The following is a 25545-nucleotide window of genomic DNA, read 5'->3' on the forward strand; positions in this document are numbered from 1 at the left end:
TGGCTTGGTATTACCCTCCGGGTGATTCGACCTGGCGTGTGGGCTTGGGGTAGTGGTTTGAGGCCCCCCAGGACAGCTGGGAGTGTGCATCTTGTTGACAGTTGTTGCTGCAACTGTTCGACCATAAGCTGATGGCATGCTGTGTAGGTCAAGGTCCTCATCCACCCCAATGCTTTTTAAAGCCCTCGTTTTTGGATGTTGTCTACTCTAATACAGTAGCTGCCTGAGAGTGGTCCGAGAGGCAGGAGTACTCCATAATGATCCTGAGCTGCAGGCAGGAGTACTCCATAATGCTCCTGAGCTGCAGGCAGGAGTACTCCATAATGCTCCTGAGCTGCAGGCAGGAGTACTCCATAATGCTCCTGAGCTGCAGGCAGGAGTACTCTATAATGCTCCTGAGCTGCAGGCAGGAGTACTCCATAATGCTCCTGAGCTGCAGGCAGGAGTACTCCATAATGCTCCTGAGCTGCAGGCAGGAGTACTCTATAATGCTCCTGAGCTGCAGGCAGGAGTACTCTATAATGCTCCTGAGCTGCAGGCAGGAGTACTCTATAATGCTCCTGAGCTGCAGGCAGGAGTACTCCATAATGCTCCTGAGCTGCAGGCAGGAGTACTCCATAATGCTCCTGAGCTGCAGGCAGGAGTACTCCATAATGCTCCTGAGCTGCAGGGTTTAGGCAGGAGTACTCCATAATGCTCCTGAGCTGCAGGCAGGAGTACTCCACAATGCTCCTGAGCTGCAGGCAGGAGTACTCCACAATGCTCCTGAGCTGCAGGGTTGTGTAGATGTTGGCTCTGCCTTTAGTGTTTAATGTACTTATTTACTTTCCACCAGTGGTAATACAACATGAGCTCATTTTCCATCACTGTGACCAGAGATTTAACTGCAGCTCTCCTAGCCACGGTTCACAACTCGTCCTGGCGGAATTATACCCCGTTTTGCACACCTTATTGCTACATTTACAACGTTAAAGGGACACTTCACCCTTTTTGCAAAAAAATATATGTTAATGACGTTTAGAAGCTTTAGATCACTTTCCTGGGGGTATTTATGTGTGTAATATGTGGTTTTAGTTATTTTAGATTGTAGCAGTGAGCCTGTTGTCTCTGATGTCATGGACACTGGTCTCACTACCTTCCTGGACTACAATTCCCATAATTCTTTGGTGCACTGCTCCTCCTTGTGGATAGGGGGAGAGCTGTCTTACTGAGACAACATGTAGTCCAGGAAGGTAGTGAGCCCAGTGTCCATGACATCAGAGACAACAGGCTCACTGCTACAATCTAAAATATCTAAAACCACATATTACACACATAAAGATCTCCAGGAAAGTGTTCTAAAGCTTCTTAACGTCATTACATTACATTTTTTGGCAAAAAGGGTGAAGTGTCCCTTTAACGTCTACATAACGTTTCAGATTTCAAATATAAAGTGCTCACCGCCGGGGCCACGGATGTTAGATGTTTGCACGGGTGGGTAATAGCACCCATGCATTCCGTATTCTTCAATAAAAAGCATTTTAATAGCAAAACAGGATGAAGTAGCATCACACTGTCATGAGACAGGCATGTTTCAGGGCTGCAGTTCTCCAGACTGTCCACAAGAGGTCATCAGATCCTGGAGGTGAACTCCACTCTCCTGACAATGGACCTGCTTATCTCTGATATAGAACGACAGCCTAGAGACACACACACACACGCGTGCACACACGCGCACGCACACACACACGCACGCATGCACGCGCACACGCATGCGCACACGCACACGCACACACACACACACACACACACACTGATGGTTTCTAAGAATTTACTGTACAGTGAGTGACACAGAGGTCAGTTGAGGTATGTCACGTGTGTTGTGTATGTAAATGATAACAGATATACTGAGCGACGATTCGTGTGTGTGTGTGTGTGTGTGTCTTCTACCTGCAAGGGCCATGGCAAGTCGTAGTTCTGTCCTCAGTAGCTCCAGAACTTCTGAGACGCCTTGATCCCCCTGTAACACACACACACACACACACACACACACACACACACACACACACACACACACACACACACACACACACACACACACACACACACACACACACACACACACACACACACACACACACACACACACACAGTTAGTTAGTTTGATCTCAGAAGAGTTGCCGACAGATTCTGCTGCAGGGTTCTGAATCTGACTTGAGAGAATAACCTGCCGCCGGTAACCCTAAGACATAACGACCCAGAAGCTGTGTGTAGAGAGTGGTAACCCTAAGACATAACGACCCAGAAGCTGTGTGTAGAGAGTGGTAACCCTAAGACATAACGACCCAGAAGCTGTGTGTAGACAGTGGTTGATGTCAGTTGTCAGATGACGGACCTGACAGGCCAGTCCCCACAGTATGGGACGTCCTATGAACACAGCCTTGGCTCCCAGAGCCAGAGCTTTCAGGATGTCTGTTCCTCGCCTCACTCCTCCGTCCAGATACACCTCACAGCGACCCTGTACGGCGCTCACTACATCTTCAAGCACATCCAGCTGTGCGCACACACACACACGCACACACACGCACACACACGCACGCACGCACGCACGCACACAAAGGACAATGAAACGATTTGCATTTCAGTAAACAGAAAACGAGCTAAACAAATACTTTTTGTATTGTGTTGTAAATGCTTAAACCTTAAAGGACGACTTCACCCATTTCAACCTATCTTCACAAAATCGGTCCTCACTTCATAATATGGTAATTAAGAGAATTCTACCAAGAACGTGAAGAAACATTGAAAATGGCTATTTGGTCCCAATCAGGGTGGATGGGGGCTTTAAGTTATGGGCCGAAAAAAGGTGTAAAACACAAAATTGTCAGATTTTGCGTTGTCATATATATTGTTTTGTTGTACTGTGCAATAATACAATAAATAAATAAATAAAAACCATGGAGAATTTGGAAGTCCCATAACACACATGCACGCCACGCAGGCACATACACACACTGTACAATACACACATGTGCACAGACCGTGGCAGGAACTCCGTCCAGCTGTCGAGCTCCGTGATTGGATACCAAGATACCATCAACACTATGGTCCACAGCCTGAATGGCATCCTCAGCTAGACACACACACACACACACACACACACACACACACGCACACACACACACACACACACAGTGAGCAGTTAGGGACCGTCTACAAAGTGCAACACCGAACGTGAAAATATTCAATAACTTCCATTTATAGGCAGAATATCACAACCAAATTTACACCACACATCAATGGTGTACTTATAATTGTACTACAGCATTTACTTGCACAAAAGATAATTAGCCTACTTTTGTGCCCAACCCAACTTCCCAAGACCATCTGTAAACAATTCCCCCCTATCAGTAATGTGATCCATTACATCGCATTACCCACACTGAACATCATTTGCTGTTCATATATTCAGAACGGGTAAGGACTAGTGTTATGAATTATTGGTAGAGTCATGGATGCTTGCATCATAGTTTCATACAGGGAATACAGTATATTTTGTTGTGTGTGTGTGTGTGTGTGTGTGTGTGTGTGTGTGTGTGTGTGTGTGTGTGTGTGTGTGCGCGTGTGTATGTGTGTGTATGTGTACCGGTCAATATTCCTTTCACAACCACCGGCAGGTGTGTGTGTTTTTTCAGCCAGGTGATGTCTGTCCAGGAGAGGGAGGGGTCTATCGCATTGGCAGCATACGCTGCCAATTCACTGTTGTTGCCATAACTAAAGTTAGACACACTACACACACACACACACACACACACACACACACACACACACGTCTCAGGGTTCATGGTGTTGACCAAAGATTTATGTTAGTGTTCTATCGAGCAGTCTTGGAAAGCCTGGTCAGGTTTGGCATCACAGTTTGGTTCGGTAATCTCTCAGTGCAACTGAGGTCCAAATTGTTCAGATTGGTGCAGACTGCAGGGAAGATCATAGGGGTAAGACAACTCCCCTCTCTTCAGTCTATTTATGAGCAGGCTACATTAAAACAGGCTCAAAAAATTGTCAGTGATGTTACCCATGTTCTATATGGCGAGTTTGTACTTCTGCCCTCTGGGAGAAGATACAAAGAACCAAAGTGGAAGTACATTAGATTTAAAAAATCGTTTGTATCAGCATCAACTAAGATGCTGAACGAGGCTCTGAAACAGCGGTAACTACGTGAGGCCTGATTATCCACATCATGTGTGCAATTGTGTAATGTTGTGTCTTCCTCTGTAATGTATTTTTGTTGTCATTGATGTTTTATGTGTGGCTGTAGCTGGGGTGAAAGCCCAAGACAAATTTCCCTTGTGGACAATAAAGTTTACCTTGACCTTGACCTTGACACAGTATCAAAAAGAACAAAGGCACTGGAGCAACTTTTTATTTACGGTAAGTACAAGAAATTATGCTCCGATTTCTAGAGTACGTCTTCGAAGATGTACTCTTGACATCGAAACATTTTGTCTCTGGTTAAATAAAGGCTTTCAAAAACATGGTTCCTACCTCAGGTGTGAGGGAAGTTCAAAGCGGTTGCGCACATCGTCCCACCTCCTGCCATGATATGGCTGATCCACGGTAACAAAGATGCCCTTATAGCCCGCCTCCTCCGCCCGGCGGACCAATGAGAGAGTGAGACCCCGTTCTTTGAAGACGTAAAGCTGCAGCCACATGACGCCGGTGTCGCCCGGTGACGATGTCATCGCTGACATCACTTCCTCCATGGTGGAAGTGGCCCAACAGCTCAGCACCATCCCTGTTCCCGCCACTCGGCATGCTGGGTAGAAGCAACGTTAAGACATTGTAGCTCAGTTGGTTCCCAAAGCTCTTGAAAATGTCGAACGTTTTGTTCGCCATGGGCACGTGCACACACACACACACAGACATCAGCCCCGGGCACGAGCACACACACAGACATCAGCCCCGGGCACGAGCACACACACAGACATCAGCCCCGGGCACGTGCACACACACAGACATCAGCCCTTTGACCTTTGACCAGTCTGTAAACAGTGCCCTCTCCAGATCATGCATTTCAGCATTGATGCCGTACCTGAAGGTACTGCAGTAGTATGGCAGCTACAGTATACGGTCTTGGGTCTTGGCTTAACCCATTTTGACCTGAGTTTTCTGGAAAAGCTATGTTTCTATGTCAGTCGTTCTTCGAATTTTCCAAAAATAGCAGACCTACAAGCTCATAGTGCGCCTATGGCACGCTATGAGCTGGGAGTCTTTGGACCAGGTAGACTAGAGGGATTATAAAATATCTCCACCCTGGCCTGCGGGAACACCTCAGGATCCTCCCAGTCAGGGGTTCTCTGCTTTGGCTTCTATACTGTAGTGTACGTACGGTTGATGTGGTTCCGAATGGAGGCCTATCCATACTCCAGTTTCCGGTGATGAGGTGACGTATGAATAGGCCTTTACAGGTTTGTAACTCTTGAAATGAGACGGTTTGAGAACCACTGATCTACACATGAACATGTATCCTTAATACAGATTTTGATTGATTGATTGATTGATTGACAGACAGATCACCTCTGGCGGTGGCGGTCTCTCCGTCGGGGTGGGCCATCCTCTGCATGGCCGTGGCCGCCACGCCCACAGGCATGCTGATTGGCTGTCCCAGCACGGAGCAAGACAGGTCAATGGTAGACACATCTCTCAGCACCCGAGGGAAAAAACGCCATCTACAGTACAACACACACACACACACGCGCGCGCGCGCGCAACCCATCAGCAGTGCACACATGTACTGTAGGTGCATGCACATTGCACGCACGCACGCACGCGCACACACACACACACACACACACACACACACACACGTGATATGAGCGGCGCTCTTAACATCATACATAATTTCTGTTTGTGTTTACGCAATGTTTGTGTTTCATACCTGACGAAGACCCGGAAGGGTCGAAAGGTAAAGTTTCCTGGGAGCAGATATTCAGTGAGTGGACAACCCTCCTTTCTCATTGCACTCAAAACTGCCCATTCATTGTCAATGGCATTCAATGACGAGAAACTGGCCATTCATTATCATAGTTAGGGAAAATTAGCAGAAGTTGTGGCAAATCTGGAGAAAAATAAATGCTTACCACTAGGGCTAGGAGTAGGTAACACATGCAATAGAAGTTCCTCACTGTGTGTGTGTGTGTGTGTGTGTGTGTGTGTGTGTGTGTGTGTGTGTGTGTGTGTGCGTGTGTGTGTGTGTGACCTGTTGAAAGCGGCGGTGTTGTCGGCCAGGCTCTGCTGCTGGTCGGCTCCTGAGCGGTAGTAGTCATAGGTAGCCTTAGGAAGGACCCTCCTGGCCTCGTCCTCAAAGTCACTGATACACACATGCTGCCCCGACATCACTCACTACTACACACACACACACACACACACAGCTAGTAGCTCTGAGAAAGTGACACAAATACACAGAGAGCGAGAGATGACACCAGCATTACAGCTTTAATCATTAAACTGTTGTGACCCTTACACTGACTCCGTATTGCCTGGTTGAGTCACCATTATAAGGAAATGTGTCCATACTCAATAGCATGCGTCTGCTCGCTCATACGCACAGTAAGTTGCAATGAACAGCAACTTGACTTTAATATGGAAGGTTAATCCCCCCTCCAAACACAACAGTGGTGTGGTCCCCAGGTTGGTGGGGGTCCCTCCCAGGTTCATAAACAGCCCATTTAGCCGAGCCAAAAAAGCTATTATGGATGCCAAGCATTGAATTTCTTCTAGGAATCACACTGGTACATTAGCGAGGATGGCTAAGTGGGTTACAGTGACAGTGTGGCACAGGTGATTAAACTGTAGCAGCTACAGGGACAGAAGTAGTAAGACCATTATTTCTCCATTCTTGGCTGACAGTAAATGCAATGTGTCCTTCCTCAGTGATGAGTGCAATGAGGCCCAAAAGGAAGGACAGACATGTATGATGTGTTCCAGACACTGCAAGAAAGATGGGGACAGAAATGCGTGCCGTCCAAACTGTGGGAGGAGTAGCGTTTCCAAAAAAAAGAAAGAATAATAAAGTGTTCCAAGTACTAGAGTCTAGTTGCCCTGTTAGGGCAACCACACTAATAAACTTTCTCAGCGATATTGTCAGGGAGTTGTCTGTGTCGTCACAACTGTAAATGAACGGTCTCAGAAATGTGGAATATTTGGACGGCAGTATATATTAGCCTTCTAGTAATTACGGATGCAGTAGAGCTCATCTTTGAGCACGTCTGCATTTCATGCCATGTGTAACTCTTCTTTGGCTTGAAAACCAGATGTCACATTTATCAAATGAGCAGTTGAGATTAATAATGCGGTTTATGCCATAGATTAGAAAAAAAAAATTAGAAAAAAGAAACTGAGTGTTTTTTCTTTATTTAATTTTTTCTCATTTAAAAAAGAATGTCTGTAATTCACTTAATTTACAACATGTTGGAAAAGTTTGAGAGCAAGAGTGTCTGTCCTGTTGTCTGTTTTGTTTGTTCACATTTGTCATTGTTTAACTGTTTTTAGTTTACATGTTTATCACATTTGTCTTTTTTATTATGTATTGTATGTGGAACATTTACATTGGCTGTTATTTTTTTCATTTTATTTAACTGAATTACTCATCATTGTCGATAATATTCTGATGTCATACAAAAAATGCCTAATAAAAACAGTATTAAAAAAAATGCCATAGATTAGCCCGTTGCGAAGACAACAAAATGTGTACAAATTTCATTGTTTTGGTTGTTAATGTTTACACAACCCGAGTATGGCTGACTAGACAAGCCTTTGTTGAGCGTTTAATACGTTTAATGGCTGTTTTATATATTAAAGATAATGGCTGTTTTGAGTGTAGATTTTTAGACTGATAGCTTTACACAGAAAAGCCAAAAGATGATATATGATTGATGCGCTGCCCAGGGGCCTGGTGGTATGAGAATATAAGGTCAGGGCATGTTATGTACCAGAGCTGAGCTCACTACTGCCTCTCCCTTGAGGGGAGTGACTTACTCCCTGTATGTAAACTGTTGCTTAAAGGCCTATTCATAGTCTGGATTTACGGTGGTGAGGTGACCACCGCTCTGGTGGTGAGCTGACCACCGGAGATGAAATAATGTTGAATGTTGGTGAGTAAAAACAGAGAGAAGGGCTGGAGCGGTGGTTTGCTCTTCACCGCAGCTCATGACATCATGTTGTAGTTTGGTGGTCATCTCACCACAGAAAATCCAGACTATGTATGAGCCTTTACTCTGCATGTCTCAGAATGCATTGTCTGAATAAAGAGTTATTGAACCGCGTATTCTCTTCTATTTGGCTTCGCGTCACAGTACGTAACTTTAAAGACCCACGTTTTTCCATGGCGATCAAGTGTTGCATCTTAAATGAATAAATAAAAATGTAAAGTAAAATGATATTTTATTCAAAATGTTTTCAACAGAACCAGCTGACGCGCCACGTCTCTTAATTCCAACTTTATTATTTGGCATCAAACAAAACCCATTTAAAACTTTAAGAAATAACAGTTTGAACCATCACCAAAAAACAACACTAACTTGTCATTTAAGTTTTCTCCCACTAAAAATGTAAAACTAGAAGGTCAAGATCAATAAAACGCAAGCACTAAAGGGGTGGGAGGGTAATTACATGTCAGGAAGGCTACGGGTTATTACAGGCAAGTCAAAAAATATGACGGCAATCTACTTTTAAATTGCATTTCAAAGAAAGGATGAGACTAGCAACATCTACATTAACACAACACAGATTCAAAGATGAACATAGAAGAAAAGGGTGTCAGAAATGGATTGCCATACTGCAGCGGTTCTCAAAGTGAGGTCCTAAATGGACCCTTACAGGTCTGGGTCTGTTACTCAAGACTGTACCAATGGAACCAAATGGACCCTTGCGGGTAACCAGCGAGGACTTGAGCAAGCTGTGTGAATTTCATTGCCGATGCAACAGAATGAACGTTTATTTCTGCGGTTGAGGATATCTTTTAAAAGTGGACCCTTGCGGATCCATTTGGTTCCATTTGTACACTCAACAGTTGTACGGCTCCTTGAAATTAAAAAAAGGTTTGAGAACCACCGTCCCATTTGTACGCCACGCTGTCACCCAACGAAAAAAGGAAAAAAACACTTTCACAATTTACATGTCCCTCGTCGTCTCTCACGAAACACGCCGAAATCCAGAGCATTAAATTAACTTCCGATAGTGTAGAGGTAGACCCTGACGGGTCCATTTGTACACCCTCGGAGATAAAGGAACACTTCCGACTCATCACAATAATTAGTTCCATTACAAACAGGCTTTTTTAAATTTAACCACGACAAAAGCCACAGCGAGTCCCGATCCAGAAACCCATCTTCACGTGACATTCCTTTCTTCTGTGACAATTTGGACGATACACAATATTGAAGAGGCGTGTGTAAAAAAATCAGAAGTCCTCTTTCTGTAAATGTTTTTTTAGGAGAAATAAAAGTCTTGATTACACAGATTCTTCCCCCTTTAATCATTTTTTATTTTATTTTTTTAATTTCATTTTTTAATTTTTTTAAATCTGAGGCTTCAGATGGGAGTCCATTCAGCCTTGTAGAAGTGTTATGCCCCCTACACCCGTCGCCCGCATCACACCTGCCCTGTTGTCCACAGAACGGCCACTGGCCAATCACAAATCGCCATACCGTTAAGGAAAAAATGCTTCAAAAACGGCAGGAACGGACAATTTTCGCTCTTCACAGTACAGGCCCCTCGGTCGATCTTAGTCCCTCCGTTTGAAGTCCAAACCCCAGTGGCGTACTGCTATTAGAAACCAGCTGTATGGTTGGTTCCCCATGGGAGGCTGTACTCACATGAGAGGAGGCCTCAGCCTGCAAACGAACAAAGTCCCATCACTGCCTTTTGCCTCGGCCTCGCGGAGGACCCATCGGGGGTCGTGTCTGTGTTTGGGCTGGGTCAACAGGGGTGATGATGCTGGGTAGGTGGTCGGTAGTGGGCTGTGTGCAGGCGAGGGGGGAAGGTGGTTATTTTTTCTTTTTTTTGCCCCTCAAAAGCGGAGGGACGAGAAAGCCTTTTTTTCATCATCAAGACTTGTTTCCCCTCGCTTCCCCTTCCCCCCTCCCCTCCCCCTGTCGCGGGCAGCTTACACCCGTTGAAAACACCATTAAGAGAGTGAGACGGGGGTTGCGGGCCCCCCCCACCCACCCACCACGCTGAGCAAGGTGTGTTAGCTGGGTCGCCGATGGGGCTGAGGGAGGGGGGAGTCGGGTGGTTTGCAGCGGTTTAGCTACGAAGTGGACCTCCTCTTCCCCGGATTGGGTGACAGCCCCCCCCCACTCAGGAGTTTGGGTATTGGGGGGGGGGGGTTGGCCCTTGACCTCCCCCCATTGTGTGGCACGGTGCCGCGCGGCTCCTCTCGCCCCCAGACTCAGTGGATTCTGGTGGATCTTTTTAACCCTTTGCTTTTGACCAAAGAGACGTAGCGGCGTTCGCGTTCACACCCAGGCCGTCCAGCCCTCGTACAGCTGGGCCAGGTTGTCCAAGTTGGTGGCCTCCTTGATGACAAAATCCACCTGCAGGAGGAGGAGAGGTGATGAGTGACCACTTTGCATGTGTGTGTGTGCAGCTTTTTCTCTAAATCCTATTGAACCCATGTAGACCTGAAAAGGCCTTCTGAAACAAGGCAGCTTCATGAACGTCAACCTAAAAGCAAACCTGAGGTCTCTCTGAGAAACCTCGACGGAAAAGTACAGAAAAAGTTACTAAACTACAAGTTAATACTTGTTGTGATAGGGCTCCAAGCTAATCCTTTTCATATGATTTGGACCGGTCCTTCCTTATAGTCTTATCGGTCCTATATATTCCATACCATTTCGGATGCGTTAACGGTTGCCCATAGATCCAGGTGTCGCTGATCACCCTCCCCACGCCGGCTTCCTTGGCCCACATACAATACTGTACAATACAATACATGCACACACACAGTCTCCTGAATAGTATGGGTACTGTACTGTACCTGCTCTGTGACACTCATCCTCCTGTTGGGGTCCATGTCTCTGCCCTCCAGCTTGGCCTTGACTCTCTTCCACACACTCACAGCGTAGGAGTTTCTCTCCTGGACGGCTGCAGACAGACCACAAACAATGACGCGTTTCGTTTTACGACAAGGTTACGACAACCGTCACGTTAAAGTCAACGACTGAATGAGGAGGAGGAGGAGACTAAGCAGAGAAAAACCTTCCAAGGAAGGGACAGCACACTCCAGGGAACGGAGACGGCCCAACTTACTGTATCAACGCTTTGTCAGGTGCTCATCATAGCACCTGACGAAGCTCACGGCGAATCCCTTCCTTGGAAGGTTTTCTCTTTTTGATATATATATATATATATATGGCATTCGAGTCACGGACCACCATTTGATGGGATTTAGCCTCTCAGACCCAACACTTAATATGTTGTTATCGTTGGATAAGATTTAGTCTACAATTCCATGCTGTATTGAAGTGGTACCATTAGTTGAGATAACAGGCAAACGTTGATGAAAAATAACAATTCTTCTACATTCTCTAATTGTGTAGACTTCTTGTAAATTAAGTGATGCAGTTGTTTGATGTTTAACAATTATTTTGTAACTCTAAAATTAAACCATTTTCATTTTAGCTCTCAATAGTTAAATATCTACATTCTATAAGGGTCTATTTGGTTACCAACTCTCCATCATTTAGCTGGGGACCACCTGGAACCCCCTCAAGCTGGACCACTGGCTGAAAACCACTGGACTAGAGCAGGTGGCATTACCTCGTCCTGTTTTGGGGTCGCGCACGGCCCGCTTGGGACTGGGGTTCAGTCCTTTGCTGCTGGCCGGCACGCTGCCGGGCGGGGTGTCGGCCGGAGTCTCCAGGTTACGGGGGAGGGCCTTGCTGCGTGCATTCTGGGACATGGAGTCCTGTGGGGTCTTGACGACCCCGCTGCATCGCACGGCTGGGGGGGGGGGGGGGGGAAGAGAGAGAGAAGACGTGAAAGGTAGGCCAATAATTCAGACGCGGCTATTCTCTACACACTTTTATGTCCTGCTTTGAATTTCTACGGCTTTTGCGAGACAGAAAGGCTGCTTGGCCATGTCAGATATTGCTCCAATGACCTTCAGGCAGTACTACTAGTAGGGGTGTGTTCAATGAATCGATATGGCAATATTTGCATCGTATTCATAATCGTATCATCATATCATATCATACCATATCGATACAGCAGGAAACGCTGTGTGTGATGCAGCTTTAAAACAAACATCAGAATCAGTTTCTGTCTGACAGAAAAAGAAAAAAAACAAAAAAAAAAAAACATTGTTTCCTTGCTTTTTGTTTAAAATGAAATGTAATCCACTACGTTTTTCAAAATGGTTTGAAAACGTTAACATTTCTGTCAATAGATGTGTCAAAGCCTCTGCAATCGGTGGTCTAGGACCCTGTATAATGATACGTATTGATCATGAGGTTGTTGGAAACACCCAGCACTAATGGTCATTATTTGGAATCAACGTATCTATCGTGAGGTTGCAGGCAATACCCACCACTACTACTTGTCAACTAGTAGGTGTCGAAATGGGTCTAAAGTCCTAAATGGAAGCGTAGGGAGAGACCACCTCCAAAGAAAAAAGTTTCATGGAATATATTTTGTGACATTATTGAGGAACTGTATGCTATGGAAAAACTAACATTCATACTTGGACTACAAGAGGATAAATTCTATAAAAAGTGGGAAAAGTGTAAGGAATCCAAAAATCTGTAATATGTATTGTTGTTGTTGTACATCCCATGACCTCTTCTGTTTTTTTTTGTCTTTTGTTTTTACTCAGTTTTTTTTACTGTTGATGTTTCTGTCCTATTGTATGTCTTGTGTGCACTAGTGTAACATGGCATAATATGGTGTGACACAGGAGAACCGGTACCGTACCTGCTGCGAAGCTGTTTTGAGCAATAGAGACAGGGCTGCCACATTCAGTGTCTCTTTCTGTCACCAGTGGAGAAGCAAAGCCCACCAGTCCATTATACACACTGTGAGGAGAGACGAGAGGCTTTCAGTGAGTAGGGCTGCTGGGCAACATATAAACACAAAGCCCCACCGGTCCATGTATTGTTACATTTGAGCCGTAACAAGTTGTGAGCGGCGACACACATTTCGCGCGCCGTTCAGTTGGGCACGTCATAGACCGCGATGCACGCGGACCATGCGGAAGTGCCCGCCTATGCCCGTGCTCCGCGACCCTACCCCCGCTTTCTAGGCTGTGTGCATTGGGACTACAGCCATGCACAAAGACTAACGCCATTGAACATTTGTTCAACGGCGGCAGTCAAAACGAGTTAAATGCAGCAACGTCAGTGCTCACCTCTGGCTCTGCGCGTGCAGCTCCTTGAGAGTGGCGGGGATCTCCTGCAGCAGCTCCAGCTGCTCGGGGCTGCGCGGCTGGCCGGTGGACTGCACCACGGTGAACAGCACCATCTGCACGTTGTCCTGCCACGCCTTGTACTCCAGCAGGAACTGACGCACGCTGCCCTCGTAGGCCACCTCCTCGCCCTCCGCCAGCGCGTTCTCCTCGTCCTGAAGAGAACATGTGCATGTCATGTCATTTAAATGGCACGTGTACATTTACGTGGAAAAGACTCACATCACTTTGTCCCCCCTATATGAATGTTCACCTATTATGCCATGCCCAGAATTGGGACGCTATTATTCACGTCTTTAAATGGAACGTTTTGTGTTTTTGCTGCAGACAATATGAATGTGTGCGTACCTTGGCCCAGGGTAATCTAGTAAGAGTGTAGCAACACGCTTTGATCTCACGACAAAGCGGATGCCTATGGGCTATAGTTCCAAAAATTGGAACTATCCCATTGAGATAGAATGAGCACTTCCACATTCCATTGTTACAATGAGAGTCAACGCTAGTGTCGCCACTCTCTTACTATTCCACTCGGCCTTGGCACGCAGTAATATGAATGTGTGTGTGTGTGTGTACCTTGGCCATGGCATGCAGCAGGTGTTAATATGAATGTGTGTATGTGTGTGTACCTTGGCCATGGCACGCAGCAGGTGTTAATATGAATGTGTGTGTGTGTGTGTACCTTGGCCATGGCACGCAGCAGGTGTTAATATGAATGTGTGTGTGCGTACCTTGGCCATGGCACGCAGCAGGTGTTAATATGAATGTGTGTGTGTGTGTGTGTGTGTACCTTGGCCATGGCACGCAGCAGGTGTTAATATGAATGTGTGCGTACCTTGGCCATGGCATGCAGCAGGTGTTAATATGAATGTGTGTGTGTGTACCTTGGCCATGGCATGCAGCAGGTGTTAATATGAATGTGTGTGTGCGTACCTTGGCCATGGCACGCAGCACGTGTTAATATGAATGTGTGTGTGCGTACCTTGGCCATGGCACGCAGCAGGTGTTAATATGAATGTGTGTGTGCATACCTTGGCCATGGCATGCAGCAGGTGTTAATATGAATGTGTGTGTGCGTACCTTGGCCATGGCATGCAGCAGGTGTTAATATGAATGTGTGTGTGCGTACCTTGGCCATGGCACGCAGCAGGTGTTAATATGAATGTGTGTGTGCGTACCTTGGCCATGGCACGCAGCAGGTGCTTGACGTCCGCCAGCTGCCGGTTGTGGACCGACAGGATGCCCTTGATGGAGTCCACCAGAAGCTGCAGGGTCTCTCCGGAGGTGTCCAGCTGCTGCTCCCTCTCCTCCTGGGCCACGCGCTGCCCGCCCAGCTCCTGGTTCAGCTGCTTCTGGGCACAGAGCAGCCAGTCTGTGCTGCCGATGGGCAGCTCTAGAGCTAGAGGACTCTATGGGGGCAGGGAGGGAGTTGGGAGCAGTCACAGACTTGCCAAAATTCAAACTTGATGTCATAACATAAGCTACGGCTCACTGAAAAGGTCTCATATGGGGAATGTTAGGGAACACAACACATGGCATTGGCCGAGTCAAACCAAAGACTATAAAAATGGTATAAAAAAGGAAGGTAACTCTAGACAACCATATTGACCTACACAATGAATTGGCTATGAGACACACGGTTGAGGTATCCATGTCCCTGTCGTCACCCTGGCATAGGAACCCAGGAGGAAATGGAGCCGAAGACTGTGACTAACGGAGGTCTTGAACTCACCAGTCTGTGCAGCAGCTGCAGCTCCAGGGGAGACACAGTGCTGCTGAACTGGGCGGCGTACGAGCAGGTCTGCTGGCAACGCTTCAGCAGCTCAAAGAGCGCCGCGTCCATGTTGAGAGCCTCGGGGGTCCGCGTGCGAAGCCCCTCGAAGTTCAGGATGGTGGAGCACAGGAAGGTGACCTGGAGAGCGAGACGGAGGCAAGTGTCAGTACATGGCCGACCTCAAACAGTGCACCACTACTAAGGTTGGTGAATGTGTAGTCGACATCCACTCAAGCAGGTAATTGACCTTTGTTCAAAGAATCAATAAAAACAAGATTGTGGATGAAAATTATATTGTGGACCGGACCCCACTAGGCACAGTGGCTAGTGGGTAAAATGAATTTAGCACTACCGAATCAGTTGGATTTGTATGGGCTATCTACCGGTAGGTCAATTTGACTGGGAGCAAGTTACTCAACAGTGTGCAGACTATTTTTACCTGCCTATTTTTACAAGTCCCTTGCGGAAATTGATTTAGCTAAAGCTAAACAAACACAATACATACAGATCGCACAATACATCAACACTACACAGCTGCTCCTCTCTAACAAGGCAGGAAAGTAGAACAGTCATAGTTCGAGAGGCATCACATATCGCATTATACATGACGCATGATGGGGCAAATGATCTTGAAGCCCTATCCCTAGTTTGTTCTTTAGTCCGGCAGTGGTTCCCAAACTTTTCAGGTCAAGCGAGATTAGACGTTTGCCCAGACCCAAACTAGTGAAAATAGCTAGAAGCTATATCTACGTACAAGCTCGCAACGCATCGTGCTGCGTTGTGAGCTTGCAGATCGGCCATTTTCACTACTTCTTAAACATTAGTTTTCTAATTTATGGAATTTCTTACTGAATTTGTATTTAATTTTGTCTAACCTCCTTTTCTTGTACGACGACGCATGTCATTCACATTGTTTGGCAGTGGGCATGTCCACACTCAACAGAAACATAGAAAACCTCTGCTGCTGCTGCTGCTGCTGCATACCTGGCTGGTCCGCTGGCCCTCCCTGGCCACCATGGCCCGGCGCTCACTGATGGTCAGCTCAAAGTCCTGCAGCACAGGCGCCAGCGCTGGGTTGGCTCCTCCTGCCCACTTCAGACGCTGCTCGATGCTGGCCTCCAGAGACGCCAGCTTCTCCTGAGAGGAACACGCCAGGAGAAATCCATTTAATTGTTGAGGAACTGATGAACGCTTTCATCACAACAATCTGACAAGTGAAGTGACGTTATATCGTGGGAATGAGGTGGGGAAATACTTTGGGTGGGCTGTCAGCCTGTCACGAGACACAAAATATAAATCTTTCTTGATAACTCATTAGAACTAGAAAGCTAAAGACTAGGGTTTTCCCAAATATTTTAGCTCAAGACCCAAAAAAGTTGCCCAGGACCCAAACTAGTGAAAACGGCAGATTCTTCTTTGATTTCTGCATGAATTTAATGCATATTTGGGGAATATATTTGCAAAATGTTTTGAAAAAATAATTGTGTAACAAAATGTGGTTAACAAAACCATGACCTGATCGTAAGGCTTTCCCTATTTATACAGTGGGAGAACATTTTTCAGAAAAGCACCCAATTTATAAATAACTTTTTTTTTTCAGATTTTAGTAATGCAATTAGTTTAAACATAGAAGGGTAGGTAAAGAAATAAAGTGGCAGGTATTTTTGCCTGAAATTCATAATGTCAGTATTCTTACATTCCAACAAAACATGATACTCGTCTCCAATTCTGGCTTCCTTACATAGATATAAAGGATTGGAAAGAAATCAGAGGATTTGTAACCTACCGATGACCTTTGGGATTCTTGTGTTGTTTAGCCTAAGGTTGCAAATAGCCTGTCTATACTTACGGTTTTCACATAGAAGATATTTTTCTAGTTTGAACTCTTGTTTATATTCAACATAGATGTCACATGATGTCATACTATTGAGTTCACTTTGCCACTTTTGCAGAAACTGGTCTTTCAACCTTTGTTCAACAGTTCGCTTCAACCAGTCAATGTTATTACATTTCTGGGCCAACCAAATGTAAGACATACCACAGTCATCCAGTATTTTCTTCACCTGTGCAACCCAAGGTGACACATGGGCACCTGTGTTGTACAGGTTAAGCACACAGTCGTACATTATTCGACTCAGTTTACTCTCTTTTCCTTCGATCAACCGGGCCCAGTACCCGATAAGTCTCTTTTTAACAGCGATACAAATTGGATACCTCCCCAGCTCACCATATTACTACAGGTAGTTGTTTTAACTTTTAGAATATACTTGAGAAATTTCAGATGTAATTTTTCTAGTTTTTCCAGTTTTTCGAACCCCCAGATTTCACATGTGTACAGCATGACTGGTGAGACCAATTTGTCGAAGAGATCCAGTGCAACATTTACTGGTAAATCAAACGATCTACATTTACTAAGGAGGGAGTACATGGCACGTGAGGCCTGCTTGTGTAGTTCTTCGATAGCAATCTTAAATGATCCATTATAGTTCATAATAACTCCAAGGTATTTGAAACTATGGACAAGCTCTAGGTTGACTCCATTACATACAAATTTTAGTTTGTTACGTCTGCTCTAACAAAACATGCAGGGAACCCCCCAAAATGGGTCCTGTTGACCCAGTGTTTGGGAACAAGTGTTCTAAATGGTCGGGATGTGAATGTGACGTTCCGGCCCGGGTGTTTGTGATGCCGACCTGCACAGCTGCGATGGCCGCCTCATCCTGGCTCAGCTTGTAGAGCTTCTTCTTCATGTTGCTGAGGATGATGGGGCGAGGAGGAGGGCTGACACTCAGAGACTGGTTCCTGGGCCCCAGCACGTCCTCGTGCTGCCACTGCAGGGAGACAAACGCAAGGTTCAAGCGTGTGTTATTTTCAAGCAAATTTTGATTTTAGTTTTAGTCATAGTCTTTTGAATAAAACTCCATTTAGTTTGAGTCACATTTTAGTCACCTGAAAAAAGTTTAGTTTCAGTCGACTAAATATCATAAGATTTTAGTCGACTAAAATGCATTTTGGCGGTGCCTTGATGGCGTTGCAATGCCTGATTTTAGACCTGGTTGCATGCTGAAAATAGCCCATCTACAAGCTCACAACGCGCCACAACACGTCGCGCAGCCAATAAACAAATACTCGCTCACACGCACCTTTCTGGGCTCATATCTCACCTGGAACATGGCGATGTGCAGCTGCGTCCTCTGCAGGCTGACCTTGGCAGTGTCCAGGCTGGCGTCCAGCCTGCGGACCAGGTCCAGCTTCTTCCAGGCCGTGTCGTAGGAGGAGGCCAGCACCGTGGCTCTGTTCAGCAGCAGCTGGGAGACGCGGCCCGACGTCATGCTCTGCTCCATGGCCTTCTTACACAGCTCGTCCAGGGACACCTGCAGGGCACAGGACAGTGGTGGGCATGTTGAGAGCATGTTTGGATTTACTTACTTTAATAAAAATATGTTTAGTTTTGGTCATCTGAAATGTTTTAGCATTAGTCTAGTTTTAGTCCATTAAATCCACAGTTAAGTTTGTCAACAACATTTTATTTTGGCGGAGCCGATTGTAGATCAGCTATATACACAGGACAATCTTCAGAGCATTTTCACACCAAACATAACTATTTATATGCATAATAATTTCACACAATGTTTCACACAGATTTCTTTGTATTTATCTTTTGCTAAATAGTTACTGTATCGATTTTAAATCATTGAATTGTATCGCCATGAATGAACCAATATTGTATCGTATCGCCCGCCACTGGTCGACAGTAGCGACTATGGCAGTTAACGATTTCAAAACGCATGCATTTGGATCCACTTGTCTCTCACCTTGCTCTCAGCCCCAAAGTCCTTGGCCTCCACCTGGGCCACGAGGTCCAGGCCCAGGGCCGACAGCGTGCTGCAGAGGGACAGACCCAGGGTCTGGGTCGGGAGGCCCATCAGCATCTGACGGACAAACTCTGCCGTGAAGGCCTTGATGGGACGCGTCATCTGCTCCTCGCTCACCACCGCCGCGCTGGGGGCCGCCGCGCCCCCCCCGGAGCCTCGGTACAGGGGCTTCCCCAGGCCCAGGGTCCCCAGGGGCCCGTTGCAGGGGGAGGACTCCTCCACTCCCGGAGGGCAGGTGCCTGGGGAGGACAGAAGGGGGCGCTTATCATCAGTGCCTGAAAGTGTCCGAGAGAAAGTCACGTACCAAGATAAACGCAAGACTACTGGGAGTATATTCTCCATATGCTACACAACACGAGATGTTAGAGATCAGAACGTGTTCTGAAGTACATGTCATAACTAGGGATGAATATTACATGTCAGGATTATTGTGGCAAAAATAATTGTGGTTAACGATATCGAGATAATCAAATGACTGTCGAAGACGAGTTCACTTGTCTTTTCAATTACAACCGTTGCCTGCCGAGCACGAGTTCACTCATCTTTTAATGTTTTATATTGATTACGTTTGAGATCGCGCTATATTACCGTCTATTAGAGTCTCTGTAACTAGGCGATAAAAAGGTTCTCCCTCATTGACTTGAACGGTGGCCAAGATCTTGACAACCCTTTTATCTCGGATTCTAATCCCAGATTCCGCTTCGAATCAAAAGCAGCAAAATTTGCGGCAGATTCCAAATTACTCCAAATTCATTTCGCCACCCCACTGTCAGTGTCCGACCCCAACTTTGTGAACCCCCGGTATAGAGGGTTAAGTGGTGCTGAATTTTGCAGCTCAACAAAAGCTAATTCATCCTTGTGTATGATGGAGAACAATTTCACAATAAATTAAAATCATAACAACAACAATGGTCGTCCCATCTCTAGTCATGACGTGGTATAGGGGTATGTCCTTACCGGACAGCGTCTGTGAGAAAGAGGCGCAGAGCCTGAAGAAGTCCCTGATGGTCTGCAGTCTCTTGAGGAAGAACACCTCCTCGAGGACCTGCCTCTGGGACAGGCTGTCGAAGAAATGCAGCTGGGCGGCGCGCGCCTCTCTGATCACGTCCACCTTCCTCCAGGCCGACGGCACCTCCAGGGAACTCAGCTGAAACACACACGGAGCGCAAAGGTATGACGTGTCAGGTTTATTCATGCGTTCTCAAACTCTGTTTAACACCCATACGATGACCACGGATATGCTCTAAAAGTGTGAAAACTATTTTTAATTTCCCTTCATTTCAAGTACGACTGCCCTTCAGTCCCACTTGTGTGTGTTTAAATGATAGGACAAGTACTTTAACGTATGAACCAACCGTAAAGCCAGCAAATGCCAATCAACATCTAAGATAGACATATTGGGCACACATTTATTCTGGGTGGATTCTGGACTAAGAACCTAATCAAAGATCAATACAGTTTCCTCTTCTTTATGTGGGTGGATAGAAACAAATGGACGCTTAATAAATACGGGTCCATTAACAGACTGATCTGACCGGCAGCATACAAGCAATGGAGAAAAACAACATGGCCAGTGGGCCAAAGATAAAATCAAGGAGCTGGATTAAAAACCTTCTCCGTGAGCTGTCCGAAGGCGGTCTCCAGCTGTGCAAACATGCCATCGAAGGCCACCAGCAGCATCTGGCCGGCGGACATCTTGGGCGTGTCCTGCGCTGGTCCGTCCATGCTGCGGGGCTGGATGAGTTCAGAGTACTGGGCACGGAGCATCCTGAGCACACACACAATACAGGCCATTAGAAGGTGTACATTCTAACCATCTATCAGGAGACCACAAGGCAATTTAACCCATTTTGACCTGGGAACGATTCTAAGCATGTCTTCTACATCCTGACAGTTTTCTGAAAAAGCTATGTTTTTTTTTTTTTTTTTTTTTTTATATATTTTTTATCCCACGATTTTGTAACCCATTTTTCACCCCTGTGTCAATCATCCTCTAATGTGATCCTGGGCTCTAGGGCTGTCCCCGACTAAGGATTTGTATAGTGATAGATGAATAAATTTGCTGTTAGTCGACTAATAGTCGACTAAGCAACAAAAAAAGTTTATTTTTTTTGCCCCAATTTTTTTTATATAAAAATACAATATTTACAAAAATATACAAAAATATTGTATTATTCCACTAGGTCTGTGGGGGACATAAACACATTTGAACATTCTGACTGTTCAAATCTTTTTTTTTAAGAACTGAGAGGCTTGTCATTAGCCAGATTGAGCACAGCAGGTGAGATTGAGATTCTGGAGTCAGGCCAGCACTTTCAAGTCACAGGCAGTGGCACATTGCCACACAGGCAGACACACTCCAGATGCACATTGGAGATTTGAACAGTCAGAATGTTCAAATGTGTTTATGTCCCCCACAGACTTAGTGGAATAATACAATATTTTTGTATATTTTTGTAAATATTGTATTTTTATATACAATTCTTTGGGGCAAAAAAGAAAAAAAAATATATATATATATTTTTTTGCTCAGTCGACTAAGAGGTGGTCAGTCGACTGAGACCCGTTCCGATCGATTAGTCGACTATTCGACTAATCGAGGTCAGCCCTAGGCTCTACACACCCTCCGCCAACCTTGGGAGAGCAACGGACTTGAACTCATGCTTCCTTCATGCCTGAGTGTCCAAGTTGCTCCTTTACACCTGACAGGGGGGAGTTTCCCTGGTTGGACGTAGCGCGTGGAAGGAACACGTTATTCCAACCAGTTCCTTTCCCCTCCATCAGGCGCCCCGGCTGGATGAAAAAGCTATGTTTCACCCACCAACGAAAGATCAATGGATGGACATTATTGAGGAACTGTATGCTATGGAAAAACTAACATTCATACTTAGACTACAAGAGGATAAATTCTATAAAAAGTGGGAAAAGTGGAATCTCTTCTCTCAGCCTAGCGATATTGCAATAGGATTTCATTTAATGTTTTTTGTAATATGAAAAATGCAGCCTTCTTGTCAGTTGTGTTTTTCTTGTCTGTTCTTCCTTCAATAAAAATTAAGTGAAAAAAAAAAAAAAAAGCTATGTTTCTATGTCAGTCGTTCTTAAAAAATTCAAAAATAGCAGACCTACAAGCTCGTAGCGCGCCACCGAGTGGCGCGCTATGAGCTTGTAGATCTGCTATTTATAAATAGCTAAAGCATAACATAATGCCAACACCAAAAGGGGTTCCAGCCCAAAATGGGTTAACATAGAAAAGGAGGTGTCATTCTCTGCCAACGTTTTCCCCTTTTCTCGTTTGTACATAGGACAAAAAGGGGAGAGGAAGAATCCCCCTCCCCATATTTCTGGCAGAAGCCCTTGAGGGGTGATTTCTCCATTGTGCTACCGTACCGTGTGATGTGGAGGCAGTGAGCTTGCGAGTCCTGGTCCAGGCCCATGGCTGCGGGGTGCAGGCCGCCGTGCAGGCCCTCGGCCAGGCCCTGCAGACCCAGGCTGGCCTGCAGGCCCTCGGCCAGGCCCTGCAGACCCAGGCCGTCGGAGCACTGCTCCACCAGCGTCTCCAGCTCCGCCAGCATGGCCTCCAGCGTGGGCTCTCCCTTCAGCATGCAGCGCAGCGCCTCGGGGAAGATGATCTGGCGGAAGTTGGTGTTCAGCTCCTGCGTCAGGAGGAGGAGACACATTCATTTCCCATTGCGTGGAAAGACTAAGGGCTGTATTTTGCGTGTCTTAAGTACCAGGTCTTATTCCCTAACTTGAGTAAACTAAAGACCTGGAGGCGTGATCAATAGGGCTGCAACTAACGATTAATTTCATAATCGATTCATCGGCCGATTATTTAAACGATGAATCGATTAATCGGATTATGGCACCTTTTTGCAATTACTTAAAAAAATTAGCTTCAAATTATTTTAGGCATGTTGTAACTAACAATAAAGACAATAAAAATGAATACTCATTCAAAATTAATATTTTACCCCCTTTTTTATCCAATTTGATTTCATTGCCATTCCTACTTGTAATGATACTGTAATCTGTAATGTTGACCGTGTATAGCTGACTGTCTCTTTCCATTTCTATCTCTGGGACTCCAATTTTTATTTTTTAATTTCTATGGTAAAATCAATTGTGAGTCCATTTGGTTCCATTTTTGCACTCTCTGTTACAGACCCTTTAGGGTCCACTTGGTTTACTTCCTAACTATCTATAATGTAGCTGGAACTCCTACTATGAGAACCACTGTCCTACACAGTCTGTGTGGACACGCACGCACGCACACAGTCACACACACACACACACACACACACACACACACACACACACACACACACACACACACACACACACACACACACACACACACACACACACACACACACAGTGCACACAAGTTACAAGTATAGCTAGCTGATAGGGGAAACCGTTCTTATAGCAGCCATATTGGCATGTTCTCTAGGGTCTAGGCTCTAGTATCACATATTGCTAAAGTTAAACAGCACTGAATAAATCATTAAGCAAAAACGTTCACTTCACGGAGATTTTTGCCCTGTGCCCACTTCAATGCGCTGCTGTGATTACACAGGTGGAACAAATGAGGAGCTAACGATCGTTAGCAAGCTACACTGCTATAGTGCTCGTCGTAGACAGCCTGCAAGCTCACAGATTCAGACATTGTGGAGCATTTTTTGTCATAAGACAAACAAATATGGACAGTGGCCGTGCTCACAAATGCCATGTTTTGGGACCTGTTTGGGGCATTTTGCAAGCAGATCATCGCAGCCACAGAGCTGACGCTCTCCCTCTCTCTGTGTGTGTGTACTGTGGGGGAGACTGAAGTTAGCCGGGCGCTCTGGTCACGTTCAAGACAATATTGTGGGTGCGTTTGGAAATGCACACCGGGAGCGCACTCGCCTATTAGTTTGCATTGCACAGTGCGCTCAGTGCGCTATTTCCGAACGCGCCCTGTGTTGTGTTTATACCGACCCGTTGCATATTGTTCGTTCAGCCTAGTGCCGTTACGGAACGGTAAAAAGAAAGCAGCTTTACGTTACATTTTAATGTTGGAAAACACCCGCGATAATAATCGATAAGATAATTCGTTGGCAACGAATTTAATTATCGATTTTTATCGATTTAATCGATTCGTTGTTGCAGCCTTAGTGATCAATGCTCTTTGGCCACTCAGAATAGCGAAATGGCATTGACCACGCCTCCAGGTCTTTAGTTTACTCAAGTTAGGGAATAAGACCTGGTACTTAAGACACGCAAAATACAGCCCTATGTGACTAAAGTGTTACCCATGTTATCATTGGCAACTACAGTACATATCCTACAGACAGTTTGGTGAAATTCTACCCCCCCCCCCCCTCCCTGTAAAACAGTGGGTGAATCATCTTTATTATCGTCACATCACAGGTTTACATGGTGTAAAACAGTGGGTGAATCATCTTTATTATCGTCACATCACAGGTTTACATGGTGTAAAACAGTGGGTGAATCATCTTTATTATTGTCACATCACAGGTTTACATGGTGTAAAACAGTGGGTGAATCATCATTATTATTGTCACATCACAGGTTTACATGGTGTAAAACAGTGGGTGAATCATCTTTATTATTGTCACATCACAGGTTTACATGGTGTAAAACAGTGGGTGAATCATCTTTATTATTGTCACATCACAGGTTTACATGGTGTAAAACAGTGGGTGAATCATCATTATTATTGTCACATCACAGGTTTACATGGTGTAAAACAGTGGGTGAATCATCTTTATTATTGTCACATCACAGGTTTACATGGTGTAAAACAGTGGGTGAAATTAGTTTTTGTGCAAGCTCCGTCGTTTTGATCGTTTCCAGAAAAGAGAAAGAAGAGAGAAGAGGGAGCAAAGAAAGAAAAGAAAAGAAAAAAACTATCCTGAACATCGCTCTATTAATTAATTTCAAAACCTTATTTCAAATCCACTTCTAACCAGGAGTGCTCGACACCCACCTGTAGACAGGTGTAGACGGCGTTGGCCAGGTACACGGCCTGGGTGGTGTGCGTGGGGGCGGGCAGATCCAGGTCGTGGGGCAGCAGCGTGCAGCGCTGCAGCAGCGTGGCCAGAGCGCTGACGTTGCCGCTCATGCTGCACAGCTCCTCCAGGAACCAGGCGCCGTCACGTGACGTCAGGTCCACCAGCTGCTCGCCGGCGCTGGCCGCCGCGCCCTCCATCACCAGGTTACGCCTGCATGGGAGATGGCGGGAGACAGTGAGTCAGAGTTAGAGAGATTTAAGGCCCATTCATGCTCCAGTTTTAGGTGATAAAGGTGACCGCCGAAACTGTGGTTAGTAAAAACAGAGAACTGTGTTCGGGTGAGCGGTGAGTCGTTTGTCACCGCGGCGTGACGACGTCATGTTGTAGTTTTCGATGGTCATCTTATCACCCTTCCGGTCCGGAGAAGAAAGAAAAAAAAAAAAA

At 45.7% G+C, this 25545-nt stretch overlaps 2 protein-coding genes across 2 annotated transcripts in view; both read right to left on the reverse strand.

The window, feature by feature from the left end:
- Positions 1-1611: 1611 nt before the first annotated feature.
- On the reverse strand, positions 1612-6375 carry LOC310868533 (2-Hydroxyacid oxidase 1-like; the record flags this gene model as incomplete). Its single annotated transcript, XM_083778993.1, has 8 exons — positions 1612-1679; positions 1930-1999; positions 2375-2533; positions 3021-3112; positions 3626-3768; positions 4525-4795; positions 5557-5708; positions 6239-6375. 8 exons carry the CDS (start codon positions 6373-6375, stop codon positions 1612-1614), a joined length of 1092 nt encoding a protein of 363 aa, XP_083635119.1.
- Positions 6376-8461: 2086 nt separating this feature from the next.
- smg1 (SMG1 nonsense mediated mRNA decay associated PI3K related kinase) overlaps positions 8462-25545 on the reverse strand; it is a 77426-nt gene continuing 60342 nt past the window's right edge. The window contains exons 50-64 of the mRNA XM_083780276.1: positions 25077-25311; positions 22475-22740; positions 20699-20855; positions 20045-20234; positions 19028-19326; positions 18377-18586; positions 17906-18043; positions 16197-16349; positions 15171-15350; positions 14617-14847; positions 13385-13596; positions 12952-13052; positions 11800-11982; positions 11018-11124; positions 8462-10574 (exon numbers count right to left, since the gene is read on the reverse strand). Of these exons, the coding sequence (XP_083636402.1) occupies positions 10497-10574; positions 11018-11124; positions 11800-11982; positions 12952-13052; positions 13385-13596; positions 14617-14847; positions 15171-15350; positions 16197-16349; positions 17906-18043; positions 18377-18586; positions 19028-19326; positions 20045-20234; positions 20699-20855; positions 22475-22740; positions 25077-25311 (2740 nt within the window). The 3' untranslated portion in view covers positions 8462-10496. The remainder of the gene's footprint in view (positions 10575-11017; positions 11125-11799; positions 11983-12951; positions 13053-13384; positions 13597-14616; positions 14848-15170; positions 15351-16196; positions 16350-17905; positions 18044-18376; positions 18587-19027; positions 19327-20044; positions 20235-20698; positions 20856-22474; positions 22741-25076; positions 25312-25545) is intronic.

The sequence above is a fragment of the Protomyctophum parallelum genome (genome assembly GCF_964188405.1).
Source record: "Protomyctophum parallelum genome assembly, chromosome: 13".
Classification (NCBI taxonomy): domain Eukaryota; kingdom Metazoa; phylum Chordata; class Actinopteri; order Myctophiformes; family Myctophidae; genus Protomyctophum; species Protomyctophum parallelum.